The 19503-nt window shown below is 47.5% G+C and overlaps 1 protein-coding gene across 1 annotated transcript in view; it reads left to right on the top strand.

The window, feature by feature from the left end:
• The window catches only part of Sorl1 (sortilin related receptor 1), a 170253-nt gene that overhangs the window by 30621 nt on the left and 120129 nt on the right, over positions 1–19503 (top strand). The window contains exons 4-6 of the mRNA XM_052757426.1: positions 1901–2062; positions 3989–4056; positions 10956–11136. Of these exons, the coding sequence (XP_052613386.1) occupies positions 1901–2062; positions 3989–4056; positions 10956–11136 (411 nt within the window). The remainder of the gene's footprint in view (positions 1–1900; positions 2063–3988; positions 4057–10955; positions 11137–19503) is intronic.

Below are 19503 nucleotides of genomic sequence, written 5' to 3'. Positions count from 1 at the left end.
GAGAGCCGAGAGCCAGCTGGGAACCAGTGCAGGGTAGCGGCTCCTGTGCAGGCCGACGAGAAGGGTTTGGAGCAGGAAGCTCATCTGTCGTGTAGGAAAATGTCCTTGGACCGATTCCCTTGAATTGGCTGCCTTCTAGGACGTGAAGGATTGGTTGTGGGTGGTGCTGGGTCCCCGTTGCTCTAGCTCTGATTCATTGCCTGGTTCCCTGGGCCACTCTTGTTCTTTGGGGAGCATGGCTTCCCCCCGCCCCCCAGGTCCCATCTCATTTGAGCTTCCTAGGCTTGTTCTTTTCCTAGGCCTCGGAGCCTGTCACCAAACCTGTATGGTCCCTAGTCCCCTACTTTCTGCTCAAAGTTACATTTCCCTAGGCACGGAATGTTCTTTCCTTGTGGACGTTATGCCTGCTGTGCTGGGTAGTCTTTGTCAACTCGACACAAACTAGAGTTGTCTGGGAAGGAGGAACCTCAGCTGAGAAATCGCCTCTGTCAGACCGGCCAGTAGTCACCGTCTATGGGGACATTTTCTTGATTAATAAATTGATATGGGAGGGCCCAGCCCATCGTGGGTGATGCCATACCTAGGCAGGTGGTCCTGGGTTGTATAAGAAAGCAAATGGAACAAGCCATGGGGAGCAAGCCAGCCGCCATGCTTCCTGCCTCTGATCCTGCTTGAGTTTCTGTCCTGACTTTCCTCAGTGGTGAGCTATGATTGGGGTGTGCAAGCCAAATAAATCCTTCCCCCCCTGAGCTGGTTTTGGTTGGTGTTTTATCACAGCAACAGAAAGCAAACCAATATACCCACCCTTCAGTGACCACTTCTTATGTGGAGTAATCTCTGATACCTCGGACTGGACAGGTTCTCACAGGGCTCTGCCTGTGTCACTGGCCATTTAACCTTCATCTGTGGCTGGCTGTGGGCATGCCTACCTCTCATGCTAGGCTGCTGTGGGCATGCCTGCCTCTCACACTAGGCTGCTACGCCTAGGGGAGGATTCTTACTGTGGTACTCTTCGCGTATGACTGATGGGGTCTGCAGTATTCCGTGTTAGACTGTACTACCTTGTCTGGTCCCCAAGAAATCTTGAGGTGGCCGCTGCTGCCATCCCAGTGGAACTTGTTTGAAGTCAGTGGCCTATTAGGAAGTAAAATGAGGCATGGCCCCTGCTTCTCCCAGCCACTTCCTGCTGTGTCTCAAGAGTCACCTGGCACAATATCGAAGAGGGGCCGCTTATCTTAGATGTAGAGATTTGAATGATTTTCCAGGAAAGGCATGACCTGTGGCTGCTCGGAGGATGGATGGAGTGATGGTACCCCCATCTGGGTTCAGACAATCTGAAGGGCAGGATGTCTCTGTCCTGGCTGCCGGTAGCTGCCTTCTGACTGTGACTGAATGGCCTGCCAGTGAGCAAGAATGGCCAAGCCAATTGGAAGGAATAAAAAAACACCAGAAAAGCTGACCAGCCTTATGACCTGGGTAAACAAGCTCCCTTCGTGGCCTCACTGGACCTGTCTCTTCACTTGTTTCTTTGTGTGTGTGTCATGCGAGGAGTAGAGAACAACCTCTGGTATTGGTCCTCAGGCACGACTCCACTTGTTTTTTTTTGCAAGACAAGTCCTAGTGCGTGCAAGGCAAGAACCTTCCAACTGAGCCCCGCACCCCTGTCTTAATTGAACCTGGTTTGCTTTGTATTTATTTATATATATTTATATTTAAATATATTTGTATTTGTATATTCAGCATCTTTTGGTTGCCAGGAGATGTAGAGGAAGAGGATGAGACCCTGTTAGTGTCGTGCCCCCCCCCCCCCCCCCCCACAGGGGCACTTGCACACGGTTTAGGGACCTGCCGGGTGGCTCTGGCCAGACGGTGCTCTGAGCTTGCCTATTCTCTCTTGCAGTACATCTTCGTAGATGCTTATGCCCAGTACCTCTGGATCACGTTTGACTTCTGCAGCACTATCCATGGCTTCTCCATCCCATTCCGGGCTGCTGACCTCCTCCTCCATAGCAAGGCCTCCAACCTCCTCTTGGGCTTTGACAGATCTCACCCCAACAAGCAGGTAAGAGTCCTCTGGAGCACAGACGTGTGTGTGTGTGTGTGTGTGTGTGTGTGTGTGTGTGTGTGTGTGTGTGTGCGTTTCTTTTGGAATTTTCTGCTCTGCTTGGGTGGATGTGTGTCCTTTTCATGACCTCACCTCCTCCCTCTTCCTCCTCTTCGCTCAGGCTTAGCCTTTGTAGCTACTATTTCACTTACCACAGCTAAGGAAAAGTATACTCCTCTTGGCACCCTCTCCCTATGTCCCTGCCGTCACTTAGCACCCAACACTTGGCAGGTCCTGTGACTTCAACACTAGGCCTTTCTTGGTGCTCATGCATTTTTTTGCGAGCCTGTGGGGGTAAGTTGAGGCCCTGAAATTTGACTAGAGAGAGCCACATGAGAAGTCTGGAGTCTGAACTCTGCTGTGACTTCCTGGTGTATTTCTGTGTGACTTCTCTATCCTCTGCTATATTTATTTTGTTTGACTTTTGCCAAGCCGGGATCGAACCCAGGCCCTTGCGCCTGCTAGGCCAGAGTGCTTCCACTCAGCTTCATCCTGCCCCACCGTAAGCACATTGCACTTACATTTCTTTGACGTTGTTATAAACGTGAATACTCTTCCTTTGTGTTTGTGCGTGCCTCTGAGTTATAAGGTGCATGATGTGTACTTCCCATTTTGAATCAAGTTAGAAGGAAACTAAGAAGTGAGGGAGAGCCTGCACAGGATTTCTGTCTTAAGGCCAAATGTGTCAGGTTGTGACTACTGGTAGGGCATAAACCTGTGAATTCCGCAGGTCTTCCATAAGTCCTGGCTGAGGAGACTTGAATGCTTTTGCTCAAAAGGGCCTTGAAACAATTCATCTGCTCTGTGGTTGTTTAACCAAAACAGAGATCTATCTGTTTACCCGGGCAGGCCTTAGGGAGTAACCTAAGCTGAGGAGCAGGGTCAGTTTACCAGGAGAGGTGGACTATTGTTAGTTTTGGTCTCAGGCTTCTTAATCTTTTTGGCTGGGGACTGTGGAAGCCTCTGGTGTCTACAGGTTGTGGGGCTTTGGTAAAGAGCTGGTGAATTACTCACCTGCCAAGTTCATGCATTCAGTTGATCCTTTTTGCTCTGGGCTTAGGCAGTGCCCTCTGCAGCCAGCTGAAAAGACCAATGTGTATTCATTTATTTAGTGCTGGGTAGCAGACCCAGGGCTTCTTAGATGGCAGATGAGTATTCTGCCCCCACCGAGCTATTCCCACAGTCTACAGATACTGTATTTTTATTCTCTTTTTAGTACACTTTTCTTTTTTACAACATTTTACCAGTGTAAAACTTTTTGTGTGTTTAGTTGATTGATATCGTTACGTTTAAATTGTCTAATATCACCACCATCCAGCTCCAGAACTTTCTTTCCGTCTTGTAGAACTGAAACCTTGTCTGTGTTAAACCCAGACTCCCTATTTCTCCCTCCCCGAACCCCTGCTGACACCGTTGTGTCCAGTCTCTGATCTCGCCTCCTGTGTAAGTAGGAATCACACGCTTTGTCTTTTTTCACTACAAACAGTGTTTCCAGTGTCCTGGACTTCAGTGTGTTCCAGGATGGCTTTCCTTTTGCAAGGGGATCGTCCACTGTTGAGTGGACGCCCTGCATTCTTTCCCCGTTTTTGCTTTGTTTTTTGCAGTGCTAGGGAGGGACCCTGGGGGCTGTACATGCTAGGCAAATACTCTCTGCTGACACCTCGTCACTAAGTGGTGAAATAGACCACAGATGGAAGGCAGGTTGCCCTCATCTTTCTTCCGGTTGCTGTAGAGAGATCTGTCCTGCCCTCTCTTTCTGTTTGCTCTGGTATGTCTGAGTGCCTGTCCTCACAGTGCCCTGTGGAGGGCGGGGTTTCAGTCATATGCTGGCACACGCATCTCTTCTCATGTCATGGCTGCTTCTTGTCTTTTTGGTCTCTGCAGCTATGGAAGTCAGATGATTTTGGCCAGACCTGGATCATGATTCAGGAGCATGTGAAGTCCTTCTCTTGGTAAGTTGAGCCACAAGGCAAATCCTTGCAACAAAGAAAGCCTCCTGTCTCCCAGCTCCTTCAGCTTGGATTGGTGACTTTGGCATGACTGGGACCCAAACACCTGACAGGAACGAGTTAAGTGAGGATCATTTTAGCTCATGGTGTCCTAGGCTTGTCATGCTGGGAAAAGGTGTTGGTTCAGCCCATAGCGGTGGGAGAGGCTGGATGAGGCTGTCCACATCACAGTAGACCAGGAAACAGAATGAGAAGGAACCAGGAGCAGGCTATGACTTTTGAAGACTTGACCCCCTTCACCTACTTCTGCCAGCCCGGCCCTACCTCCTATAGGTTCCACAGCTTCCAGCTGGGACCAGATGTTCAGACTATGACCCCGTGGGGAAAATGGCATACTCAAACAGTCGTAATAGACAGTGGGTGGATATTTTTCTCTCATGTGAAATGTGAGCCATTTGGCTCAGGAAATATGCTGTCCTGATCTGAGAAGCAGAATTGCACAGGGAACACGCTCACCAGTTGGCGGGGAGGAAAGGGTTGTTTTTCTGTTGGTTAAAGGACCTGGGGGAACCTTAAAGCTCTTACATGTCCTCGAGCCCCAAACACCTCCATGTTTAGAGCATTGTATCACAAATGGGATTTCCCTTGGTATAGAAACTCTGGTACATCCATTACATGTTTTTCTTTCTTTCTTTCTTTTTTTTTTTCAAAGCCAGCTAAACAAAATCTGTGGAGACTGTTACAGAGGAGAATGTAGTATAGGGAGCCAGAAAAGACATTTTGTATACATGCCACACATGTTGAGGGAAACAAGAAGTGTCAAACAGCTTCTGCTGGCCCTTGATCCAGGCTGTGCATGGCAGGTGGGAACAGGAAATAGCATGCTGTAGAGAGTTGTAGAGGACAGGACTTCCCTACAGGACCTGGATGGCCAGAGGCAGCTGTGTATTATTGTGGTACCTGGGTGGGGAATACTGAGTTTAATGTTTGGACAATGTAGGGTTGGAAATTTGTGAAGGGAAATTGTGTAAGAATCTACAGTGTCGAGGGACAGTGAGGTGACGCAGCTGGTAAAGGCGCTTGTCACCAAGCTTGTTGACCTGAGTTCAATTCCCAGAAGCCACAGGCAGAGGGAGAAAAACCAACTCCCATAAGTTGTCCTTTGACCTCCATACAGCGCTTGCATTGTGGTCTGCACATGAATGCACGCACATGCGCATGCCCACGCACATTTAAAGAATCTACGGTGTTTGTGGAAGGCATTTGGACTGAATTCCTTCCGAGAGCCATGGGGAGCCACTGTAGGTTTTAAGGAGAATGAAGCAGTCCATCAGGAACACCTATGTCTTACCCTAGGGAAGCCTCTCTGCCGCCACACCTTCCTGTTTCGTTCTTTGGTGCTGGGGACCTGAACTCCTGCCCTTCTGCTTGCATGACGAGTGCGTTATCCACTGAGCCATCTCCCCAGCCCCTAAATGACCTTTGCATACCCAGAGATGCCTGTTCAGCTACAGCTTTCCTTGGAGTCACTACCATTGATCCTGAGTCTCAGCAGCGCCATCCTTTTGAACCTTTGTGCATGTGTGGTATATCGATGTCCACATCTGTGTGCACATGTGTGTGCAGGTATGTGTGCTGGCTGTCTTCTTCAATCACCTGCCACTGTATTTTTAAGACAGGGTCTCTCAGTGAACCTGGAGCTTATTAATATGACTAGACTGGCTGGCCAGTGAGTCCCTGGGATCGACCTGTCTCCCTACCCTCCATTAGCATTAGTATTCCAGACAGTAGTCTCCACTCCCATGTTTTACATGGGTGCTGAACTCAGGTCCTCAGTCTTGTATAGGAAGCATCTTACCCACTGCGCTGTCTCCCCAGCCCTCCTTTGAACCATTGAATGCATCATCGTTTACTCAGATGACGTGTATATGGACCGCAGGGCCCAGGGCCTTTGCACTTGCTCTGTCCTTTGGCTAGAATATTCTCTTTTAGCTTGCCCTTACTACCTTCCCTCTTACCCCACTGGTCCTTGAGACTTGCCTGTCAGATCTTACTTATGTAGTTTAATGTTATTGGAGTATACACTAGGTTGTTACGGGAGAGAGCTGGGAAAGTGGTACCCACAGTGAAGCTAGTTATAAGCATCGTCACACACAGCTCTCCTTGTGTGTGCGACAAGAGCAGCTGCAATCTATTCATTTAGCAAAAATCCCAAACACAAGCTACAATTATGATGTCTAATCCTGTTAGCTCTCAAGACTTCTTCATCCTCAATGCCCTCTACTTTTATTTTTTTCCTCTTTCCTCTCCTATACCCACTCCCCATTTGATTTTTTAAAATTGTAAATGGAAGTGAGAACACATGATTTTTTGCGTGTCTGGCCTGTTTGACTTAACATTGTCTTCGCGGTTTCTCCATGTTGTCACACAATAGCTCCGTTTTAAAGGTCGGTTAATTTTTCATTCTATCTATATACCAGTTTCCTATGCATTTCTTTTTCTGTCAATGAACGCTTAGGTATCTCGGCTCTTGTAAATCGTGCCACAGTAAACATGGGAGCGCAGATCTCAGAGGCAATGATTTCATTTCCTTTGGGGTCTATATCCAGAAAAGAGACTGCTCAGTCATATGGTGGTTCTATTTTTAATTTCCTCAGGATCCTCCCCAGTTCTGGTTCACACGGCGTGCCACACACGGATCCCCCCTTTCTCCTCATCCTCCCAACACCCCTGTCTGTTGTCTTGTAAGTAATAGCCAGTCTTCTGCAGGGAGCCTTCTGAAGGTTCGACTCAGAATTACAGCTGTTACTCTGTTCATTCAGCTATGTGCTGTTGTTTTTGTGTGCAATCCTTTATTACCTTGTAGCACACTGTATCTTGGCGTATTAACTGTTTGTCTTCAATAGGATGAAGGCATCAAAGGGAAGAGATTTCGTTAGTCTTGCACACTGCTGAGTCCCCAGGGAAACTGTAGCGTGGGTAGACATTGCCAAATTTTCCGTGGACATTGTCAAATTTGCTTTCATCTCGGTAGCACAGAATAGTGTCTTTCTCTACAGCTAAGGGCACATTGTCTCAATTCGCTTTAGTTTGCATTTTCTCATTATGAATGAATTTGACTGTCTTTAACCAAGAACATTTTTTTTAAAGATAGGACTCATGTAAAGATGGATGGCCTGGAAATCTGTATATATTTGGAGATGATCTTGAACTCCTAGTCAAACATGATTTAAAAAAAAAATGCTTTTCTTAACAAGTTTGAGGACAGCTGTGGCTATACAGAGAAACCTTGTCTTAAAAAAAATGCTCCTTTTTTTGGACATGTCTTCTAATGCCCCTTTCCCTTTATTTGATTGTTAGTCTTCTTGTTGATTTTTGGGAACTCTTTATATAGTTGAAATTGGGCCTTTTCAGTGTGATACAATACAGGTTGTATGTGTATGCTTGTTTGCCAGTTATTATTTGTCTTCTGAGTTTTATGTTTAGTTTTAGTCTACATTAAATATAGTGGGGCAGTAGGTTGTAGATACTGCCTGTGTTTATTTTAGCTGTTTGTGTGAACTGAATTTTTTTGAGTTGATATTACTTCCTTAGTAACGAAGGATGCTGAAGAAGGAGTAAGGGGAGTAGGGGCCCCACAGCTAAACATCTTCTAAATCACATCCACTTCCTTTGCATAGCAAGCAGTTTTTCTCATCCTTCGATTATTTTCCTTGGGCAGAGGCTGTGGGTGTCTTAAGAAAATTGTAACCATACTATCGTGTAAGGACAGCCTCCATCCAGGTAGTACCATCATAACTTTCCTTTGCCTTATGAGGACAAATTGATTTTTTTTTAGATTTATTTTATTTTATATGCATGAGTGTTTTACCTATATTAATATTTATGCATTACAAGTGTGCCTGATACGTACAGATGTCAGAGAAAGGCATTGGATTACTGGAGTTACAGATGGTTGTGAGCTGTAGGTGCTAGGAAATGGACCCTGGTCCTCTGCAAGAGCAGCCAGCACTCTTAACCACTAAGCAACCCCTCCAACTCCCAAATTGACCTTTTATTGCTTTAATGAACATTGAGAGGGCAAGTCAGCAGGACTACTGAATGCAGGAGTGTTTAACTTAGAACTTTGTTCTGTAACTTCTGAAGGCACACAGGTGTGTTGGAGAGGTTGACTCACTTTATTTCAGATGCTTGGACATTTAGGATTGGGATTTCATGTTGCTTAGGGGGGATTTCTCCCTAAATTTCCTCCATAGTAAGAGTATAGGCTGATCTTTCAGAGAGTAACACGGTCTTGATCCACCATGCCTGTCAACCTGGGAGCATCAGCAGGGGAGGTAGGGGCCAAGGCAGAGAAAGCAAGAAAATACATGTCCAGAGCTAGAGACTGGCAAGGCAGGGCAGGAAAAGACCTGTAAGGGGGTGGGGGTATTCAAGGATGTCCCACACAGCTTCCCTGTAGGGCTGTGGGTGAGGCAGGTGGGGCCTAGTGGATGACTATGCTTAGACAGAGCCAATGGATGGAATTTCTCCATGGAAGACAGAATATGAAGTGTCAAAGAGCCGGGTGGTGGTGGCACATACCTTTAATCCCAGCACTCAGGAGGCAGAGGCAGATGGATCTCTGAGTTTGAAGCTAGCCTGGTCTACAAAGTAAGTTCCTGGTCTACAGAGACAGGTAGATCTCTGAGTTCAAGGGCTAAACAGAGAAACCCTGTCTTGAAAAAAAGAAAAGAGAAAGAAAGAAAAGAAAAGTAAAAAAAAAAAAAAAAAAAGGAAAAGCTGGAAGGTGAGGAGGTGCCAGAGTATAGGAGCCTGTAGATGGAGCCAATCCCAGGATGAGGAGGTCCAAATATGGATGAGGGAAGAAAGAGGGTTGAGATGAGAGGTATGAGGTGTTCTGACTCTAGACCTTGGCTTCCTCTTTTGGCTGGAGAAAAGGATAATAGAAATGAGCTCATCTCAAAATATGTCAAGAAGGGTTTCTTCCTCTCTGCCTTTTAAAAATACCCAGCAGCCTTCTTTTCATTTGCATATCCTCTAGGCTAGAGGAAGTACTTTAATCAGTACTTCTAATTGTGGAGAAGAGAACATGTCACCAGCCGCCCCCACACGAGCATCTGATCAGGAAGAATGGATTTCTCCCACGCCGGGCCCAGGCTGCCGGCTTCTCCACCACTCTGCTCAGAGTCCAGATTGTAGGGTCGACACAAAGTCTTCCCGAAGTGTGAAATGAGACTCTCCCTTTTCTAGTTCTTGTCTTCTTTCTGTATGTGTTCACAAGCAAGTGCGCATGGAGGCCAGAAGTTGACGTGGGGTATCTTCCTCCGTCTCTGTCTTATGTTTTGGAGATAGGGTCTTTCATTGAACTTGGGACTCACTGGCTAGACTTCTCCTCCACCTTCCCAGTGCTGGGATAAGAAGATACTGCACCCCGCTTTTCACACGGCCACTTCAGCTTCAGGCCCTCCTGCTTGTACTACACCCGCTTTACCGACTGGACCATCTCCCAAGTTCTATTTCTTCCTTTGAAAAGAACCTATTTTCTTTGATGAATGTGGCCTTGACGCTCTATCTCAGGAGGAATTAGAAATGATCCTCACCTTCATTATGCTAAGTGCCACAGGGCATGTAGAACTGTGTACAGGCAGCCACATAAATGACACCCTCGGCTCAGTGCCAGAGTCATCTCGGCATGGCTACCGTGGGGTTCTTTTCTTGACTTCCCAATTAATTTTCCATTTGTGGATTCATCAGCCTTGGTGTTTATTTTTGAGCATCAGGAAACTGGGGCAGATCGGTGGTCTTCCCAGCTTCTGAGTGGTGCTGCTGTATTTGAGGGCACTAGCTCAGACCTTCTCCAGCGCAGTCTGATCTTACCCGGAATTTGCACTTGGGGTTAGTATCTATAGTTGTGGTCCATGTATCCAGTGCAGTGAGCATCTCTTCAGCCGGGGATTCTGCTATCTCAGCCTCCCCAGGCCAGTGTGACATGCCCAAGAAGACTGCACAAAACCATGTGATGCAGTGGATAAGAGGCGCTACTCTAGTGTAACGAGACTGACCCCCAAATTCACCTAGCCTCAGCATTTTCATACCTTAAGTTACATGAAAACTCCTATAAAAAACGTTGATAGTGAGTGAGTGTTGCAGAGATGTGTGGCTAACGCTGGGAGAAGAGAGAGGAGCACTGGGGAAGGCATCTTGGGGGACAGTGATTTGAACTTGATCTCAGAGGAGAGTAGGGGTTAGGTGTAAGGACTGGAATTTGCACAGAGGGCACCTCTCCACAGAGATGTTCACAGAAGCATAGAGAGACAAGTGTGCCTACCCTCTCTGGAGGATGCCTAGCATGTCGGCAAAGCAGGTATCTCATGGGCAATGAAATGTCTTGCCAGGATGACTCCAGATGGCATGGGTTAGTGATGTCAGTGGGGACAGGCAGGGAACGAGCTGAGGGAGAGGCCACTTGTCTCAGAAGGTCCTAATGTGCCCTGTCTACTGCTGTACATTGTAGGCTACAGCACCTGGGAAAAATACCTCTCCCCTCTGAGGTTCTGAGCGTGGGGCTAGGAACCTGCCCAGTGTCTCTGGCTCTCATTTTATTCAGAACCACCCTGCCTTTTGCCTTTTCTGCTCTTTGAAAGTAGGACCAGAGATTGCCTTGAGCTAATCCCAGGATGCTTTGGAAACAGCCGTGGCAGAGTAGAACACTTCACAAGTGGCAGTTCCCCAGCTTCTGTCCCTAGCTAAGGAACAAGCAAAGCCACATGCTTGAGGCAGGGAGCCATTTGTAACTGGCACCATGGGGTCTTTAGATCCTGGGCAATTGTCCACACAGCGCAATGTCCGTGACTCCAGTGACGAAATAGGAAATGGTAACAGTTGCTTCTTCTTTTCAGGGGGATCGACCCCTATGACCAGCCAAACACTGTCTACATCGAGCGGCACGAACCCTTGGGGTTCTCCACAGTGTCCCGCAGTACAGACTTCTTCCAGTCCCGGGAAAACCAGGAAGTGATCCTGGAGGAAGTGAGGGACTTTCAGCTTCGGGACAAGTACATGTTTGCTACAAAGGTGGTGGTAAGTTGAGGATGCTCGGCGGTACACTCCAGCGGTTTCTTTGCTCTGCCTGACATTCACCTGGGTGAGTCTGCATGACGCATGACGTCAACTGGATGATGTTCTTGGGGTAGCTTTAACTGAAGGATCCTGGTTGTCAGTGGACATGCCTGAAGGGCTTGGAAGGTGTCAGATCAGAATAGAGAAATCCAGAGTGGGCGATCAGTGTGTCGGAAGACCTAGGAATCTGCTTGTCTCCTGGTAACCAAGCATCCCAGACAAAGATTTCACTTTTGGTGAATGTGGCTGTGTGTATATGTGTGTGTGTGTGTGTGTGTGTGTGTGTGTGTGTGTGTGTGTGTGTGTGTGTGTGCGTGTGTGCGCGTGCATGTGTGTATAAGCCAAAGGTTGACCTCAGGAGGTTTTCTCCCTCTCTCCACCTTATTTTTTGAGACAGGCCGAGCCTGTAACTTACCAATTCAGCTAGGCTTGCTGGCCAGTGAGCTGCGGGGAGCCTTCTGTCGCAGCTGTCCCAGAGCTGCTGTGGCTGGTTCCTCACCCCACAGTGGGTGCTGGGGATTGAACTCAGGTCCGCATGCTTGTCCAGCAAGTGTTTTACCAACTGAGCCATCTCCCTAGCTCCTGAAACCAAATGTCTTCACAATCTCAATAAAAAGAATACAGACGGGAACCGCTGCACTTGGGAACTGTTTTTCTTTGAACCCCACAGCCTGGTTGGTTTCTTTTAGAATTTAGAATTTCATTTCATTTAGGACTGGAGAGATGGCTCTGCAGTCAAGAGCATTGGCTGCTCTTCCAGTTCAATTCCTGGACCTGGGTTCAATTCCCAGCACCCACATGGCAGCTCACAACTGTCTGTAACTCCAGTTCCAGGGGATCCGACACCCTCACACAGACACACATGCAGGAAAAACACCAATGCACGTAAATCTCTTTGAGATTTTGGGGCACTTTTCATTTACATGGTTAATAGGATGAGTAGTCATTGGCTAGTGGGAGTTGATACTCAAAGACAAGCAGTAATTAAGCTTCCAGCTATCAGTAAGTCGCTCAATGCTCAGCCTCCCCGAAGTTTGAGGTCCAAGAGCCAGGTGCTGAAATGGAGGCTTGCTCGTTTCAAACCAGAGCGGATTACTTAACAGGACTCTGTGACCCTGTTCAAAGGGATAAAGCAAGCTTTGGCAAGAGCGTCTTGGATCCCTGCTCCTGGGAGCTGCAGCTTTGCTCACTGACTGTGGAAAGTCTCTGGTACCCGGGAGGGAGATTGTCCTGCTTTCGGTCCCTGCTAAGTTAGGGACTGAAGCCAGATGGAGTGTTTGTCTCCAGGTTCTCATTTATTTCTGCAATTGGTAGCAGATGGGGCAGACACAGGCCAAGCTCCCTGATAGACTCCTAGGGTACTCGCCTGCGGGAAAAGCAGGGCGGAGGGTTGGAGGAAGGGTACAAGAGGCCGATGGCTGCAGACGTCCCCATTATGGACTTCGCAAAACTGTGTTTTCTGATTTTATTAAAATTTGCATTACATTTATTTAGAGTATGTGTGTGTGTGTGTGTGTGTGTGTGTGTGTGTGTGTGTGTGTGTGTGTGTGTGTGGCGGGGTAGGGGAAGACGTGTATGGAGGTCAGAGGACAACTTGTGGGCACTGGTTCTTTCTTCCTACCGTTCCTGTCCCGGGGTTTGGACTTCTGTTATCTGGCTTGACCAGAAGCACCTTTACTCCTGAGCCATCTCACTGGCCCACACATGCTTTATTTTTAAAGGTTTTTTTAGGACTGGAGAGATGGCTCTGCAGTTAAGAGCACTGGCTGCTCTTCCAGTTCAATTCCTGGACCTGGGTTCAATTCCCAGCACCCACATGGCAGCTCACAACTGTCTGTAACTCCAGTTCTAGGGGATCCGACACCCTCACACAGACATACATACAGGAAAAACACCAATGCACGTAAATGAAAAAGATTTTTTTAAAGTTGTTTTACATTTTTAATCTATGTGTGTCCCTGTGTGGGTATGTGCACCTGAGTGCAGGTGCCTGTGGAGGCCAGAGCTGTTCAAGCCCCTTGAGCTGGAGTTAAGGGTTAGTGGTGAACTGTTGCTTGACATGAATACTGGCATCAAGCCTATGTTCTCTGAAAGAGCAGTGCACGCTCTTAACCTCAGAGCCATCTTTTCAGCCCCCACAAATCATCTTCTTCTTCTTCTTCTTCTTCTTCTTCTTCTTCTTCTTCTTCTTCTTCTTCTTCTTCTTCTTCTTCTTCTTCTTCTTCTTCTTCTTCTTCTTTGGTTTTTTGAGACAGGGTTTCTCTGTGTAGTTTTGGTGCCTGTCCTGAATCTCACTCTGTAGACCAGGCTGGCCTCGAACTCACAGAGATCTATCTGGCTCTGCCTCCCAAGTGCTGGGATTAAAGGCCACCGCCCAGCTCCTACAAATTTTTTTTAAAACTGCTGAATTGTGGCCATTTTTTTTCTTGCTTGCATTAACCTCTAGATCATCCCTTTCTTGCTTTGCTTGGCTTTTTCTTACCATACCCATGTACACACACGTACACACATACACATGTACACACATGCACAACGCATGTTTTCAGAGTCGCTCAAGAATGCACCTGCCCTAGTAGCCTTGGACATGAGTAGGGTGATAGAAAACAGGTACAAGTGACAATCAGGCCCCAGCATGGGTGCTTTGTGACCCAAATTGGATAGCCCTGAGTTCTTTTGCAGCCTGCAGCCTCGTCTCTGGCTCCCCAGCGGCTGTGGGCCTTTTCAGTTTGAAGTCATTGGCTTGGAGTTCCTGTGTGACTTTAATTTCTTAATTCTCACACACACTGATGATGTCCTGGCTTGTCCTTGCTTCTGCCTGACTGGGGCCTGAGGTGGATGGCTGTTGTTCCTTCTCTGTCTGTAATTCCTGGATCTCGTGCCGGGGTGTTTAAAGAACAAGAATGGGAACTGTCTGTGTTCCACTCCAGTCCAACAATAGGCACAGCTACTCTCCCGAGCATCCTTGGAGTTTCTCTTACCCCTGGGGCCATGCCTGTTTTGATGGTCATGGATGTGACACCCGGTAGGTAGCGATATGGAGTAGAGTTGAATGTATGCTCCTGTGGACCCACCTGCCTGAAAAAAGACCCAGACAAGTCCATTTTTAAATTTTGGAAGGATGTATGATGGTTGCTCTTGCCATGTGGATTGCTTGGAGAAGTACAGGGGGTTAGTGAAGCACACTTCTGGTTGTGTCTGAAGGGTCTATCTACAGAGGACTGATTATTGGGGGAGAAGATACCCAGAAAGTGGGGGCTGCCATCCTACCCATAGCCTGGGGCCCTGGAGGGAGTAAAAGAGGAAGAAACATCAAGTTTGGCATTCTCTTTCCTTTTCTGTCCTCTGATGACATGTCCTGCTCTCCTCTGCCATGCTTTTCCTGCTGCTGTAAACTGGACCTCTAAAACTGTGAGCCAAAATTAGTGATTTCTTCCTTCAAGTGGTTGATCTTGGTATTTGCCACAGTGAGAGAAAGTTGAACTGATACAGTTAGTATTGCTGTCTTGAGCCTCTCTCTACCCAAGATCCTAGTGAGAGGGTGCCTCCTAGTCAAATGGTATTCACATTTTCTCTCTCGTGTGTGTGTGTGTGTGTGTGTGTGTGTGTGTGTGTGTGTGTGTGCGTGTGTGTGTGTGTGTGTACAGGTCTCTGGGTTCCCAGGCCAGTGGGTGTGGCTTGCATCTGTGGTTCTAGGTAAGCTGTGCCAGGCCCACACTCTTCTCTGAGGAGCATCTGCAGCATCACTGCTCCGGAGCAGGTGTTACCAGTACACATTGCAGGGCCCAAGTGCACTCTGCCCCTGAGCCCCAGAGAATCATCAGGAGTTTTAAGAAAGGGGCTAGAGAGATGGCTCAGCAGTTAAGGGTGTTTGCTGCTCTTCCATAGGACTTCAGTTTCCAGCAGCCTAAAGAGAGAACTCACAACTACCTGTAACTCCAGTTCTTAGGGAATCTGATGCTTTCTTTTGGCCTCTGTGGGCAGGGCACCTGCATGCATGTGGCAAGAATGCACATATTTGAAAACTGAGTTATCAGTTATCTTGTTGCTCTTGACTCCACTATTCTCTGTAGAGTCTCGATATATAAATGGTGGACCCTCTGCCATTCTACCTGGCTGTCATTTCACTTCCCTATTTATGTCCTTTTCAGCAAAAGATATTTTAATGTTGATGAAAGCTAATATATCTACCATTCACCTGTTTCATTTGCTGTTGGTATTTCCTTCCTCTTTCTTCCTCTGCTCCATTTTTCTGCTCCTAGGGACTGAACCCAGGGTCTTGGGCATGGCAGGTGATGTACCTTACCATTGATCTTACAATTACCTTAGTGCTTACAATTGATGCAGTCATTTTAAGAAATGACTGCTGCCTCTTTTCTGCCAGTTAAGATCCACTGTTAACGCCTGAACTGCAGTTTTCTTTTCAGTCAGTACACTTTTGTGGAGGTGTGCGCTGGTTTGAATGAGAAGCGCTCCGGTAGTCCGGTAGTCGGGCATCTGAATGCTTGGTCCCCAGCTGGTATCATGACTTAGGTGGTGCAGCCTGCTGGAGGAAGGAAGTCCCTGGGGGGGGGGTGGGCTTTGAGATGAACAGACCCGTGGCACCTCCAGTTTTCTCCCTCTGCTTCATGCTTGCAGCTGAGGATGTGCGCTCTCAGAGTCCTGCTTCTGCAGGCCTCCTGCCTGCTGTTGGCCTCCTTGCCATGGTGGACTCTTGCCCTGCCTTGGTCGTGGTATTTTATCACAGCAACAGGAAAGTGACTCACAGGATTACGTGAATGCCCGCCTGTATGCTAAGAATGGAAGCCAGGGCTTCCTACAGGCCGTGCAAGTCATCTTACCTGAGTTTTGACCGAAGAACACTGCTTGCTCGGTTCACTGTTCACAGGCTTGTGCTTAGCTAGCTTTCTTATAGAGCCCAGGGGATGGTGCCACCCACAGTGGCCTGGGCCCTTGTATATCAGTTGACAGTCAAGACAGTTCCTCATAGACAGGCTCACAGGCCAGTGAGATTGAGGCTGTTCTACAACCTAAGCTTTCAGGTGACTCTAGAGGACACCAAGTTGACAGTTAAAGGTCACCAGGACATTTTGTTGTTGAAAATCACACAGTTGCTGTGATGCAGTGGCTCTTGATACCTACCCCTGGGTCTATGTTGTTCTTTGTTGTTGCTGTTTGTTCAACGAGCTTCGTGTGCTGTTTCCGTAAAGACTGTTCTTCATTGTGCATATACCGAATTGTCTGTGGTTTAGTTTAGCAGACAGCCAGTGATTGTGAGAAATTTCCTTGGGTGCTTTGAAGAGGCCAGTCTCTGCCCTTCCTGATGGACTCTGGTGTGGGGTGTGTTGGGGTAAAACTTGCTGTTCTCCGCCTGGTGAGTTTCAGAGCCATCTTTACCCTCCACTCCTGACTGCTGCTGAGCCCTCCAGGTTAGTTGGAGGTGAGCCAGACACTGTTTTATTCTTCCTAGAGTGTAGTCATAGCTCTTATGTGCTCGGCCTTAAAGATTCCTAGAAATCCTTTCAGAGCTTTTCAAACAATGCCTCTTAGGGCAATTTTCTTTCTGGATTTTTCTTTTGAAGCTTTGGTTAGCCCCGGCTGTGGATGCTGCCTCTGGCAATCTCGATGTTAAACCCCCTATTGTCAGTTGCTGTCCCCCAGGCACACCCTGACTGGCTATTGGACTCTGTGTGTGTGTGTGTGTTTGTGTGTGTGTGTGTGTGTGTGTGTGTGTGTGTGTGTGTGTGTGTGTGTGTGTGTGTGTAGGGTCAAGTGTTAGGAAGATGAGCCACCAGGCAGGTGAAATACTGACGATTTTCTAACTACATGATTTTTTTTGGAGGGGTGACCTCTTCTGTCCTGCCCAGTAGCCCCTCAGCTATCATGGCTGTGAGGTTGTGTGCTTCCAAGGCTACTTCAGAGTTAGAGAGTGAGGGATGAAGCAGGGCGAGTGAAGTGCAGTGAAGTTCGCCATGCTTGCTTGCCAAGATCCAGCTGCTGTTCTTCAATAAATGTGCTTGGAGTTTTGCCAAACTTTCTGCGGTTCTCAGAAACCTGGGAAAGTTGGTTTTTGAGAGTGTTTGTGGTTTTGTTTTGTTTTGTTTTTGCTTTCATGGGGGGAGTTCTAGAGCTCCTTACCTTGTCATTCTGGAAACGTTTCCAATTAACATTAACTTTGTAAACTTTATTGTGGTCCTTTTCTGATCTACACAAAGGAACGGTTCCTATTGATAGGACCTCCACATTGCCCTCATCATCTTCAGCATCCCTTACAGATGCCAGCCCCACTAACTGTCTATCTACCATTTGTTTAATTGATCTCCCCTAGGATAGTTTTTCACTTCTTAAAAATTGTATATTTTTGTTAATGCTCTTATAATTTATACACATATACAATGTATTTTGATCATAGTCTCCCTCAACTCCTTCTGGATCCATCCCCCCACCTCCACGCTCCTTATAACATCGTGTCCTTTTTTCATTTGTTTTGCTTTAATTTATAATCCGCTGAGTCCAACCTGTGCTACTCCTGGGTGTGGCATCATCTGCTGGAGCATGGTTGATCTACCAGGGACTGCACTCTTGGAGAAACCCAGCTCTCTCTCCTGGAAGCCATCCACATCAGTAGCTGGTCCACTAGAGGTGGAGGCTGTGAGCACTCCACCCCGGTGCTGGAGTGTCAGCTGACTTGATGCTGTACAGCTCTTGTGCAGTCAGTCATAGCTAGGTGGGTTTGTGTTCTTTGGTCCTGGCATGTCCAGAAGACATAGTTTTCCTTCTTGACTGCTGGCTCTTAAAATCTTTCTGCCCCTCTTCTGTGATGTTCCCTGAGCCTTGGGAGGATGGGTACGATCCAGATGTCCCATTCATGACTGACACTTACTCTCCGCACTTTGACCGATTGTGAGTTTCTGCATTGACACCACCGTCTACTCCATGCAGAAGCCGCTCTAGTAGAAGTCAGAGCTGCACTCATCTGTGGGTGTAGAAATGCCCATTTGGAGGACAGTTCGATACTCTGTCCACTTAGCAAAGTAGTAGCAGTAGGTTTGCACCTGTGCCTACACCCCTGCTGTGGGTTCTCAGTCAGGTTTACAGTGCCAGGCAAGTGTTTCCTCTATGGCACAGTCTTCTTGAATCCAAACAGAAGTGATTGGTTACTCCTGTAACATTCATCCCACCATTTCACCTATAGGCATTTCTTGCCATGTTGGTCATTTTGCAGCTCGCGGAGTTCACAGCTGGGTGAGTCTCTTGGTGACTTTTCCTCCTTAGCAGCCTGCATAGTTCCTTCTGGTACTGGGAAAGCTAGCCAATTAGTCATAGTTTATCTATGTTTTATCATGGTTGTTTGTTTTTTCTTAGATGAGGTGTTGCTCTGTCACCCAGATTGGTCTCTGATTCCTAGGCTCAAGTGAGTCTCTTGCCTCAGCCTCCTCAGCAGTTGGGATGTAATGATCAGATTAATGTTGTCACTGGGACAAAATATCTGAAGGAAGGAAGGAATTTAAAAGAGAAAGGTTTGTTTTATCTCAGGATTTCAGAGCTTTCAGTGCAGAAGAGTGAGGAGGGTAGGGCTGGGCGTGGCAGCTCACTTCCTGGGGCCCAGAAGCAGAGAGAAGCCTACACTAGCTGCCTTGCTCTTTTTTCTCTTTTTATTCCACCTAGCCAGCCTGGGGACAGCACCTCCCCGTGCTCAGAGCAGGTCATTTCCTGTTTGTTAACCCTCTCTGGAAATGCTCCACAGACACACCCAGAGTGTGCTTTCCTAATCCCTAGGTGTTTTCCTTTTTCTTCTTCATTCTTTTTGGCTTTTCAAGACAGGGTTTCTCTGTGTAGCCCTGGCTATCCTGTAACTCACTCTGTAGACCAGGCTGGCCTCAAACTCAACAGAGATCCACCTGCCTCTGCCTCCTGAGTGCTGGGATTAAAGATGTGCACCACCACCTCTGGCTCTAGGTGTTTCTTAGTGCCATCAAATTGTCAAGATTAATCATCCACAGCAGGAGAGGCCTGGGCCGCTGGGTTAGGTTTCTGTGTTTTATGACTGATGCTCCCCGCAAGGAGCCATACATAGTGAAGATTTGCTGAAGCATTGTCATCGTTCCAGAGGGGAATGTGACATTGATGCTGCAGCTGAAACTCAGGAGCCTCTTAGCGCTTGTCCTCATGTCACCACACACCTTGGGAGGCCTCCTGCTGTCCACCAGTCTTCTCCAGCTGAACTACTAGAGACTTAGAGTTGAAGAGTGCATTGCCGCATCCTTTGGCCTTTGTGGCTAAGAATATGCCATTTCTTAGTTCCTCCTTGATTGTCCATTACTTTGCTTT

This window comes from Peromyscus californicus, unplaced genomic scaffold (assembly GCF_007827085.1).
Source record: "Peromyscus californicus insignis strain IS unplaced genomic scaffold, ASM782708v3 Scaffold_11__1_contigs__length_118956290, whole genome shotgun sequence".
In the NCBI taxonomy this organism is placed as follows: domain Eukaryota; kingdom Metazoa; phylum Chordata; class Mammalia; order Rodentia; family Cricetidae; genus Peromyscus; species Peromyscus californicus.
Note: the sequence above shows the minus strand (reverse complement) of the source record. Positions and strands in the feature narration are given on the sequence as shown.